General features: G+C 43.3%; 1 protein-coding gene across 5 annotated transcripts in view; it reads left to right on the top strand.

Moving 5' to 3' along the window:
• The window catches only part of LOC106805401 (solute carrier family 13 member 5-like), a 42,921-nt gene extending 31,306 nt beyond the window's left edge, over positions 1-11,615 (top strand). For 2 of the 5 annotated variants that reach the window (XM_014806972.1, XM_014806971.1), the window contains exons 3-13: positions 776-959; positions 1,506-1,520; positions 4,349-4,597; positions 5,006-5,179; positions 5,473-5,592; positions 5,810-5,905; positions 6,456-6,676; positions 7,162-7,265; positions 7,644-7,808; positions 9,335-9,472; positions 9,802-11,615. In XM_014806972.1, the coding sequence (XP_014662458.1) occupies positions 776-959; positions 1,506-1,520; positions 4,349-4,597; positions 5,006-5,179; positions 5,473-5,592; positions 5,810-5,905; positions 6,456-6,676; positions 7,162-7,265; positions 7,644-7,808; positions 9,335-9,472; positions 9,802-9,954 (1,619 nt within the window). In that variant the 3' untranslated portion in view covers positions 9,955-11,615. The remainder of the gene's footprint in view (positions 1-775; positions 960-1,505; positions 1,521-4,348; positions 4,598-5,005; positions 5,180-5,472; positions 5,593-5,809; positions 5,906-6,455; positions 6,677-7,161; positions 7,266-7,643; positions 7,809-9,334; positions 9,473-9,801) is intronic. The other 3 variants (XM_014806975.1, XM_014806974.1, XM_014806973.1) reach the window with 3 other exon arrangements.
• The last annotated feature ends 227 nt before the right edge of the window (positions 11,616-11,842 follow it).

The raw sequence follows: 11,842 nt of genomic DNA, 5'->3' as shown, positions 1-11,842 counted from the left end.
GGAACGTACGAGGCCGCCGCGGAACATACGCATAACGTACGCGGAACGTACGAGGCCGCCGCCGAACATACGCGGAACGTACGAGGCCGACGCGGAACGTGCGCGGTACGTACGAAGCTGACGCGGAACGTACGCGGAACGTACAAAACTGCGCGGAACACACTAAGCGTAAAGGGTTTAGTGGACTGTATTGTAGGAAAAGGTAAGAAACCTCGCAGACGCGTGGTTGGGATCGCGATGTTTCTGCGGCCGTTTAATCACGTCTTTTCTCTCTCTCTCTTTCTCTCTCTCCCTCTCGCTTCCTCTCTCCCTCTTTCTCTCTCTCTCTCTCTCTCTCTCTCTCTCTCTCTCTCTTCCTGTCTCCCTCTTTCTCTCTCTCTCCCCCTCTCTCTCTCTCTCTCCCTCTCTCTTCCTGTCTCCCTCTTTCTCTCTCTCTCTCCCTCTCTCTCTCTCTTGCTCTCCCTCTCTCTTCCTGTCTCTCTCTTTCTCTCTCTCTCCCCCTCTTGCTCTCGCTCTCCCTCTCTTTTCCTGTCTCCCTCTCTCTCTCTCCCCCTCTCTCGCTCTCCCTCTCTCTTCCTGTCTCCTTCTTTCTCTCTCTCTCCCCCTCTCTCTCTCTCTCGCTCTCCCTCTCTCTCCCTCTCCCTCTCTCTCTCGCTCTCCCTCTCTCTTCCTGTCTTCCTCTCTCTCTCTCCCTCTCTCTCTCTCGCTCTCCCTCTCTCTTCCTGTCTCCTTCTTTCTCTCTCTCTCGCTCTCCCTCTCTCTCACGCTGCTACAGTGGTGAGCATTGAGAATCCCGTGTACGAGGAGCAGCAGCAGCAGCAGGACGGGCCGCCGTCGCTGCCGCACCAGCCGAGCGTTGAGTTCCAGCAGACGACCACTGAGCACCACGTCGAGGAGCTGGAGGCGGAGTTTGGCGGCGAGGAGGAAGACGCCAACCTGGAGGACATCGAGCACGTCGCGTGAGTGCTAATTATTCGCTTAATTAAGTATACGGGGAGCAGGGGGTGCGTACGCAGAATTGTACCGCTATTACCTAGGGATGTGTCTTTTTCTTTTTCTTCCGTTATAAGTCTTCCATCAATTGGCTGATGATTATGACTGTGACAGTGTGTCAACGACAGCTGAAATTTCTCGTCATTATCACGATAATTTTGAATTTTAATTGAATTGAATTTAAATGTCATGATTGGTAATTTGGTATTCAGTTAATTGATTGATTAGTTGGGATGAGGCTGTGAGTAATGAAGGTGGAGATCCAGTTCTTTCTTGAAATCGTCCTCCGGGTTGATGATAACCAGTTCAGATGGTAGCGTGTTCCACAGTAGGATCGTTCTGGGAAAGAAGGAGTACAAAAGATAGTGTGTACACGAGATAGCACTGATATTTTTGACATTCTTGGTCAGGTTATCATAGTAACATGTTTCTACTGCTATTCAGACATGCACGTGCCCGCGTCATGTACTATTCACAAGCACTAATGGAATTACTCTTACTTTTCTCTACAGCCAAGAGACCGAAGAGTAAGTGAACAGATAAGCAGATTTTAGCACATGTGTCTTGCTAGTCATTTCCCTGTTTAGTGAGATGCATGTGTCAGTGCATGATGTGTGGTGGTGGGGAGCTTATATATATATTATATTATATATATATTATATATATATATATATATATACATAATGTATACATAATATAATATATATATAATATATATATATACACTGGCACTGTGACTACATGCGGTGACATAGTTCTACTTCTTAAGTAATGCTGATAGTTCTACTTCTTAAGGAATGCTGATAGTTCTACTTCTTAAGGAATGCTGATAGTTCTATAGAACATCGTTAACGATTATGGAGAATGTCAGGAGTGAATAATAGCGATCGCTATTATTCACTCCTGACAATGTGTATATAGACAGTCTGTGTTACTATGGGTATCAGCAGGTGTTCTTATAAGTACCTGGAGACGCAGGTAGCTATAGCTGTGCTGTGAAGCATTTCTGTAACATGAGAGAGAGATGCATGTATCAACTTACCTGTAAATGGCCATTTAATGGGGTGATACTCCATTAGGAGTGTTCCCAACTTTAATGTCATTAATGGTCATAATAACATATATATATATGTATATATATATATATGGTCATGGTCATATATTAGTTTGTGGTTTAATGTCATTTAGGTTAGGGTTAGGGTTAGGGTTAGGGTTAAGATTATCAATCATTAATCATTAATCATTAAAATGATATCAAAGTTGGGAACACTCCTAATGGAGCGTTAGCCATTTAATGGCCGACGTCATCATATTACTAATAACCAAATGTGTAACGTAATAACATCAGGAGTCTATATTATGCACTCCTGATTACATTATATCACATCACATCACATCACATCACATCACATTACATTACATTACATTACGTTACATTATATTACGTTGTGTGTTGCGTAACTACATACACATCGCACTTGCGCGACCCCCCCACCCTCACCCACCTTTACTCCCACCCCACTCCCACACACACTTCACTCACGCTCACATGCCAACTAATTAGGTTGGAGATGCCGTAAACACCTGAGTCACGAGGTGACGGGAAGTGAGGACGGTCGCTTGCGCCGTCATGCTCGTGTTGGCATGCCTGCAGATTTTCTAATCGTCGGTGTGCCATAGTCGGCACTGCTAGTGCGTCGCCACGAGCGCTAATTGAATGGCGCTTCGTTTGTTTGATTAACTGTTTGGCTAGACGGGCGCGTGATTGGTTGGGAATCCGCATATGATTCCCGATGCTGGAAATCGCGCAATTCCCGATTAATTAGGTATAGACACGGTTGCATCTCATGCGCCGGTGTGTGCTTCAGCGTTAAAATTTCTCATTTTTTCCATTTGCTTAAGGTGTGGATTTTTTTATCCACAGTTTAGTGAAAAGAATCATGTCTCGTCGCTTGTTGAATAGTTGAATACAGTTTGGTAACGCATGGCCCACGCGGCGTTACCTCCCTGACACTGCCGGCCATCACGAAACTCGTTTTTTAAAAGCTGGGACTCTTTTTATTTTCTGTTTACAAGGCGCCGCTATTGTGTGCGTGACGCCTGTTTCGCCGTGTTGCGTCGTAGCTATATATACGTTCATAACGTGTTATAAACATCAAGGTTGGACGAAGGTCCTGCGCAATTAGACACATATAATCAGCATAATGTGTGTTAAATACTGCACGCATGTGCCAATCCTGGCACAGTACAGCAGTATTTTATGGCCTATTATTTTGCCAGTACTGCATGAGCCAGTTGTGCCCCGCGCGGTCGCGTGTATTCGTTCCTTGTACTTGAGCAAGCCATGAACAAGCGAGAGAATGTGGAATTCAGCAGATATTCCCTGACGTTTGTCGCGCACGTTTTCTGCATTGGTTCTAGCACATAGGTAGAGGTCTCGTACATGGCTATACTATAGGAGGATGTCTCGTTGCAGTGGCATTGGCTGACTCTGGCATAGCCATAACATCCCGCATTGAATTGCTGTCGAACAGCAAGCATTGCATGGAATTACGTTGAATCTAAATTTAGCTCACTGTTTTGACGTGATGCTGCAGCACTTTCAGCTCAGTGACGTATATGTGAAACACGAGGCATCGTCTGGCAATACTGAATGAGTTTTAGGTTAAGGTATAGCCAGTGAACTTTCATAAGCACTGCACGTACCTCTTGGCTTTAGTTCTTTCTTTCTTGCTTCCACGTTTCTCAAACATTTCTTAACTTCGGAAGTTCATTGTTGACACAATATGATACCTAAAGTTATCTTGGGGTAGATATAAACAACGTCAAGGAGGACGTAATTAAGTTACTGTTAGAAGAAGACTTGTGCCCTCCTAACAACATGGCGTTATTGTGCACTGCACTGAAATAATGATACAAGATATTGTTCCTGTTTGGTCACTAATTAGCATTTATTGATTGCCGAGGTACACATCGCAACATTGCATGATAAAAATCACGATTTTCAATAATATGCTCTCACGTGCAGTTATATCTGAGTTGATCGATTGTGGGGGTGACGATTTATGTTGAACGTTTTTTCACAATTAAATATAAGCGGGATAGTTGATGAATTATTCAGTATTAGCTTAGCAGATGATTGCATGTAATAGACTGTGATTAACTGAATGCGCAGGTGATTCAATATTTATTTGTGTTGAAATCGTACTGCTGGCATGCTAGCTGAAGTATTTATGCACGATGTAATCGTAGTCAAGCGTAGGCCATTATTTTGCTTGCATGGTTAGTAATATTTGCCTTTATGTTTTCTCTCTCTCTCTGTCACGTTTTCGTTTTGCCTTGCTGCATGAATTAGGGAAGTAAGGAAGAGACGGAATGTCAAAGGGAATGAGCAGGAAGACGGGCAGGAAATGACGGAGTTCAATCATGTTGCCTGCCAACATTCCGATTCCAGCAGTTACTCAGGAAGTCTCGAGGAGATGGACGCCATGATAAAGCCGGAAGCGCCACTAGCGCCCGTAGAGAATGGCTCTGTCGCCATGGACGTGGAGGACTCTCAGCCGCGCTCTCGTGCAAACACAAGAACATCTTACCGGAAGCGATTGTATGTAACGCTGTGTTACTGTCATTATGTAGCACTCCAATTTCCAAATACACCATACCCCTAAGATTTACACACAAGATTTCATGGAGTGGTTTCCAGTTAACTTCATCTGCCTCCGTTGAGGTAAAACCTCGGAATATTACTTTAGTGTTTCGCCTTTCCTATTTAAGTTTCATCCATCGTGGTTTTAGTACAAGTTTGATGGCAAGCAAGTATTCACACTTTCTAAATTGAATCAGGAGAGTGTAATATTGTTATCCGAGTATATAATTACATCACTTCTTATCTGATAGTAGAGATTATCCTCCTTATTAATCACCTTCCTTTTCACTGAATATAGGTGGAGTAAATCGCTTGCCTACTATGTGAACAACTGTGAATCCTATTGATGTTGCTTTCACGTTACAGACCTTCAATGAAAAGCATTATGACGCTGGATTTCGCCAGCATAGAGAAGGACGAAGAGGACCGCATCTTAACAAAGGGCATGCTGCTGAGCATTGCCTATGGAGCAGCTACCGGGGGCACGGCCACCCTTACCGGAACTCCGCCTAACCTCGTGCTGAGTGGCCTACTGGAAACGTAAGTGCCTGTGTCATGACTACGCTGGGTCTCAGTGTGAGGCCAGGGGCCCGTTGTCAGAAACAAAATTAGTCTTGACATTAGTCTTAGCATTAACTTTTTCTCTTAGACCGTCGTCAGAAACCCTGCGAATTTACCTGAATGGAAAGTCGTAGCAGATTTCCTCGTAACAATACGAAACAAAGCGCTGTCGACGGTCTACGAGAAAATGTTAGTGCAGAGTTAGTAAGTGTAGAAGATACTCGATGCATTTCACGTGCTGTTAGTTCAGCAATCTCCCTGGATCTCTGCAGGTACTATGGTTCTGATGCAGGCGTCAACTTTGCTACCTGGTTTGTCTACTCTGCACCTGGAGCCCTTGTCATGCTGCTAATTACGTGGCTATGGTTACAGTTCGTGTTCCTCGGATGGAGGTGAGATCAATTGTTGCTCTTTTGCCGCATTCATTCGTCAGCCCAATGACATGGGGCGCATTCGTTGTTCTGCGTATGACGTTAAATAACACGTGCTATAATATACCCTCTACTGTTCTGTTACTGTTAGTGTAAGTAACGGAAACTGCTTCTTCATGCTGTAATGCTTTTGTAATTTTGTGGGAAGTCGTCAGAAGTGCATGTTTGCTGTACACAGGACCTTGTTCGGCTGCTGCATCAAGGGCCGCAACACCTCAGACGCCACCGTGGAGCGAGTCATCCGCGATCAATACCGACGCTTGGGACCCATGTCGTAAGTAGTTTACGTTCACCTTAAAGCCTACCGCACACGAGGGGAACCAGCTCAGACAAAGGTTACTCGTGGCCAATTCCTCACACTGTTGAGGCGTTTCCTCTCGCGGTTCTCAGACCGCACACGAGAGAAGTCAGATCAGCACTTTTCCCACAACTCATCAATAATAACCCATCATAGATCACGTGACTGAGCAAAATAGCAGATTACACTGCGTCCTCGCATGCGCATTGGTATCGCGAGAGTGAGGAAATGGCTCAGTTCACCGCACACGGTGAGTTTTTCGCCACGCGTGACCAAAAATATCGAACACGTTGGACATTTGTTTCGACGGCTGAAATGACTAAAACCTCACACAAATTTGCCCGCTCACGAGAGGAAACCGCTCAACAGTGTGAGGAATTGGCCACGAGTAACTTATGTCTGAGCTGATTCCCCTCGTGTGCGGTAGGCTTAATGTGTTCTGGCGGCTCGTTTTGCAAATTGCTCCAACCGTACCTTATGTATAAATATACGTGACTGTACGCACTGTTGTACTTATGTTGAACAGGTTTGCTGAAGTCGAGGTGATGGTGTGTTTCTTCTTCGTGGTGTTCCTGTGGTTCACACGCGATCCCAAGTTCACTTCCGGCTGGTCGAAACTCTTTGACTACGGTACGGGGACAATGGTGTCTGACGCGACGGCTGCTCTTATTGTTGCCTTCCTGTTGTTCACGCTGCCTGTGGAACCTCCGAAGCTTCTGTGGTTCATGTGGAAGCCAACGAACCCAGGTAAGTGGGTATAGAAGAAGATGATGATGAATTGATGATGATGATGATGATGATGATGATGGTGGTGATGATGATGATGATGATGATGATGGTGGTCATGATGGTCATGATGATGAAGATGTTGATGATAATGATGATATTGGTGGTAATGGTGATGGTGGTGGTGATGATGCTAGTGAAGAATGACTAGCGACAACACGGCTAATGACAATAGTAGCCATGCTGATGGTGATGATGATATCTAGTGTGATGAAAAGAGCATTGATAACGTTAGTTGATGGTCATGATAATAGAAGTAGTCAAGAGTGTCGAACACACATAGTCACATTGCCGATGACAGTGTGTTGAGAGAGTGCTGGCCTTAAGCAGGCCTCTGTGGCTGCAGTAATGTTGCCAGGATTAAAGAGCTGTTCACGAATCATTCGTATCAACTAACCTAAGTATCTTGCCGCCGATGAAACCTTTACTTCTACTACATGGCACAGATTCTCAGGAAGCCCTGATCGATTGGAAAACAGTTCAGCACAAGATGCCCTGGGGTGTCGTGTTTCTGCTTGGTGGTGGATTTGCTCTCGCTAAAGGTGTAGAGGTAAGATGCCAGCAATATGGATTTACTGCAAATGGATACACGGTTATGCTGATTATGTGATTATGCCTCAAGTATACATGTTGTGGTATCACACACACACAGACTCTCTCTGTCCTGATTTCTATCGCTATCTCTTTCCCTTTCTCTTTCTCTCCCTCTCTATTTCTCTCTTTCTCTTTCTCTCTCTCTCTCTCTCTCACTTTCTCGCTCTTTCTCTCTCCCTCTCTCTAGCTCTTCTTCTCCCTCTCTCCCTCTTCCACACTTTCTCAGTCACCTTACTTTCTCCGGCCCTCTTTCTCTATGCATCTTGTTCCATACCCTAGCTGTCGCTTTCTGCTCTATCTCCCACTTTTACTCGTTCTCTTGCTCGGTCGTCAGGAGTCGGGCTTGTCGCAGTACATCAGCGTGGGACTGTCGTCGATGATCAGCTCCTTGCCGGTCGCCGTCGCCGTGCTCATCTGCTGCATCATGACAGGCTGTCTCACCGAGGTCGTCAGCAACACAGCGACAGCCAACATAGTGCTGTCACTGCTGCCCGACTTGGTGAGTGTTCTAATAAGTATATATATATACCCTTAACATCTATAGCGTTATCTTTCATCCCTCTACTTAGCACTCAGCAACTAGAGATAGAGTGTGGAAAATTAACTCGGTGAGTGCTCTAATAAGGCTGAGAGGGTCTATGTCCCCCAGGGTACTGCCGGAACGTACCCTGGGTATGGTCCGGTATACCGGAACGTACCCTGGTACTATCTAATATGCCAGACCGTACCTCGCCTACTCCACTAACGAGTCTATAGGGAGTCGCCTACGCCTACTCCCTAACCCTAACCCTAACCCTAACCATATCAAATAGTTACCAGGGTACGTTCCGGCAGTACCCAGGGGGACAAAGACCCTATGAGCTCTAATAAGTATATATATACCTTTAACATCTGCTTCTCTACTTAGCACTCAGCAACTAGAGATCGAGTGTGGAGAGTAAACTCGCAGTGCTACCAGTGGACTAACTTGCTGTAGTATTTACTGCGAAAGGAGCTGTGTGGCCTCTCGGAGATAGGCCGACGGAGATAGGCACTATATACCCTGTGCGCCACATAGGCATGGGAAGGGATATAACTTAACTAACTAACATCATATATGTCAATTTTGGTGCTTTTAACCACAAAATTCACAATTCTTTCGCATATCGGCTCCACTATAAGAACCCCCTGACAAATATATTCAGCGATCGAATTTCAGTGCTGATATTCAATCTGGGAATCAGAGTGGTGTTCTTCTGGATTTGCTAAGCAAATAATCACCCCGAGCAAATCTGTGTCGATCGTTTAAGCGAAAGTTGACATATTCGAAGTGCTGGCTGTATTAGTGTGTGAATCAATAATACCTGCAACTTAGTATCTAAAAGTTCGGGCTGAAACAGAACATGCAGACGACATGTCCATTCGCCCAGGCCCCCTCTATGTGTATAAGTATGGTGCTGCCATCTTTAGGGTACATCATGCATGTATTTGGAAAATAGCCACGTATATAGCACGCAGTACTAATTCGTATGCGGACAAAACTGTTTTCGACACACATGTACATAATGTAGTTAATTTGGCTGTCCTACACCTGCCATAATTTCAAATCAAACGTGTACAGATCTTTCCGATTGTGGGCGAATCAGTTTATTGAGTAGTACCCCAAAAGGCCAGTTGTGTTTGGGTCCATCTGTTTTACATCCCGTAACACATTTGTGCCAAATATGGTGCTTCGCCTTAATTGGTGCTACGCCTTGTATCACAATTTCAGCAAACCATGTGCTAAGAAGCACTACAAGTAAATTCGTATAAATATGACTTTGAAATATCAAGCCCTACATATTTATGAAAGATGAATCGCGAAGTTTGAAAGAAGTCAAATTAGTGGGAAAATTTTGACTTTTTCGTCATTGTTTTTTGTATATTTGCTATTAACATTTTCAAACTAGTAATTTATTTGAAGCCGTAATTCACTCATATTTTCATTTGATACATAAGGGAGTGTGTGCATGCAAGGTAAAATGTCATTTTACTTTTATTCCCCAGGCGGCTAGTCTAAAAATCAGCCCACTGCTGCTTATGTTTCCCTCGACAATAGTGGCATCATTTGCATTCTCGTTGCCAGTAGCAACACCTCCGAATGCAATCATATATGCGACAGGAGAGCTGAGCGTGTTGGATATGGTGAGGGTCTGGTTATAGGATAGAATCATAGAAGATTGTGATTCAGTGAACAATAATTAATTTGTTGTTTTTATCAAATTATGTATACTTATATTAGTTATCTTATAATTCGTTTTTAATTCATATTTACCTTATATAGTTATGATTTAATACAAGTTTTCAGTACGTCCAATAAGTTAAGTATACATTTTGTGTTAGTGCATGAGTTAACTTCAGCGCTCCATTATTTACAGAATTAGGTGCCGGCCATTTTATTGTTACAGAATGCATTCGGATGATATGAGTTGCATACGTATATCAAGTTCGTTCATATCTACGTGCATTTCTAGGTGAGGACGGGAGTATTGCTGGACGTGTGTGGAATCTTGCTTGCTACGTTTATGGCTAACACCTACGGTGTGAAGTTCTTTGGGTTTGGTGAGATACCAGCTTGGACTTATGGAGGAGCAGGAATTATTCCAGCGTTCAACGCCACCTCGTGACAGCCGTAGACAACGCGACCCTGCACTTGCCCTTCCCCACCTACCTGTCACCACAGGTGCTGGCTTGGCCTGTGAACGCTCAGATCGTGCGAAACAATCGCCATAGCAACTCACGGCGAGAGCTTGCACTGCTTTAGCGCTGGGCGTCCTTTGCGCGAAGATGGAACGTTGGGTTTTGTTGAGGCAAGGCGGACATCACTCGTAGCACTGACAAACAGGGGGCGCCAAGAAGAATAGTACGCACGTTTATCTTCTGGATTTTCCATGGAGTAGAACACTGCTCATGACAGTCATCTTCTGAGCAGAAAAGGACGTGGAAACACTAAAGGGGGTTTTACATGTTTTGGACTCGTAATTCTGATTGAATAACCGAGAAGGATTGAATCGGTTACTCATGTTACCGTGAACATATGTATACTCAGTATACATACATTTGTAGAGTATATAGTACATAGAGTGTACCTATGTTCACCACCTTACTAGAACTAGTCCAATAGGTGACACGGAAAAGTGTAATTTAGCTCATTTGTACCTAAAATATAATGCATGGAGAGGCGGTAGTGATTAACTATACAATGCAATTAAAATTACAATATTTTAAGAAACCTGTCGATGGGAGTTTTTCTTCATACAAAGAAAACTGCAAATTGGTAGCACCTTAAAGAATGCAAAATCAGGACTTCCTAGTAGAATGTGGTTGTTATGGCATACACGTATGACAGACATGTACCATGGCAGTGGTATTTGACATAACTAAGATTGAATTCATTGAGTTAAAATGTTTACACTTTGGCATGGAATCTTTTAATGTTATCATCTCGGTGTTTAAATGGCTTTTAGTTTTTCTGAGGGAATCAAATGGTGAGAGAGTTGCTTACTCGTTTGGTATTACGGCTGTAAAAGTAGGACAAGGGGCGTGATCATGCAGCGGGTTATATATGTTATTATTCAAGCATTACCCACAAGATGTACCTACTTTTGTATAAAATCTCTAAATGTAACTGTGATCACGGGAATGTGTGCAGCCGTCACATGATATAACGTTCATGTGTAACTTCAATGTGCAGCCAAGTGTTTCTTGTGGGGTTTTTCTAGCGCAGTATAGTCTTAAATATTTCATATACCCGGTTCTGATATGATATGTGTTGTCGTATAGAACTGTAGTTCTGCCTAAACTTGAGTTTTAAATTGTGCTATACCTCAAAGGATCCGAGTTCTGTATCATTTCAGGATCATGGCGAAAACGAGGCAGTTATGTATTTAATATTGCACTGTAACACGTTGAACTTGCTTCCATGTTTCTGTGACGGTATACTTGAAGTTGTTCGACACAATATTCTACTGAATTAGGGTACACTAATTGCAGGTAGGGTGTATATATATAGTTTTTTATTACAAGAGTCCTGTAAAAAAAAATAATGTTAATTTATAAAAGTGCACGAATCCTTAATATAATTTAATATTTCTAATTCCAGTGCCGATATTCACTAGTTAAACTGAAGAATGCACGGGTTCCAGAACCAATTATAGATAAGTTATAGTTGAGTTTATAACAGTGATGTATAGTAGCGGTGTTATTATGGTGGAAGAATAGAACTAAGAATAAGGAATTAATTATTTGTGAATTCTACGAATAAAGACAGCGAATGAGAACTTTGAAAGTCTTATTTACTTCCGTTTCAGCATCTGGTGGTAATTACATGCGTTTGGGTTAATTATTAATACGCGCGTGTATTGAACATGTAATTAATATAACCCCGTGTATACACGTGAGTGCAGGTACAAGCTACACAAGATATTCTATAGACAACGCTTATGATTGGAAACAGTGTGACTGTCATGATTAGGGTATAATCTTCTTAAATGCGCATCACTATAACAACGTATA

The sequence above is a fragment of the Priapulus caudatus genome, unplaced genomic scaffold (assembly GCF_000485595.1).
Source record: "Priapulus caudatus unplaced genomic scaffold, Priapulus_caudatus-5.0.1 Scaffold112, whole genome shotgun sequence".
Taxonomy (NCBI): domain Eukaryota; kingdom Metazoa; phylum Priapulida; class Priapulimorpha; order Priapulimorphida; family Priapulidae; genus Priapulus; species Priapulus caudatus.
The sequence above is the reverse complement of the archived record's forward strand: the minus strand, read 5'-3'. Positions and strand labels throughout refer to the sequence as shown.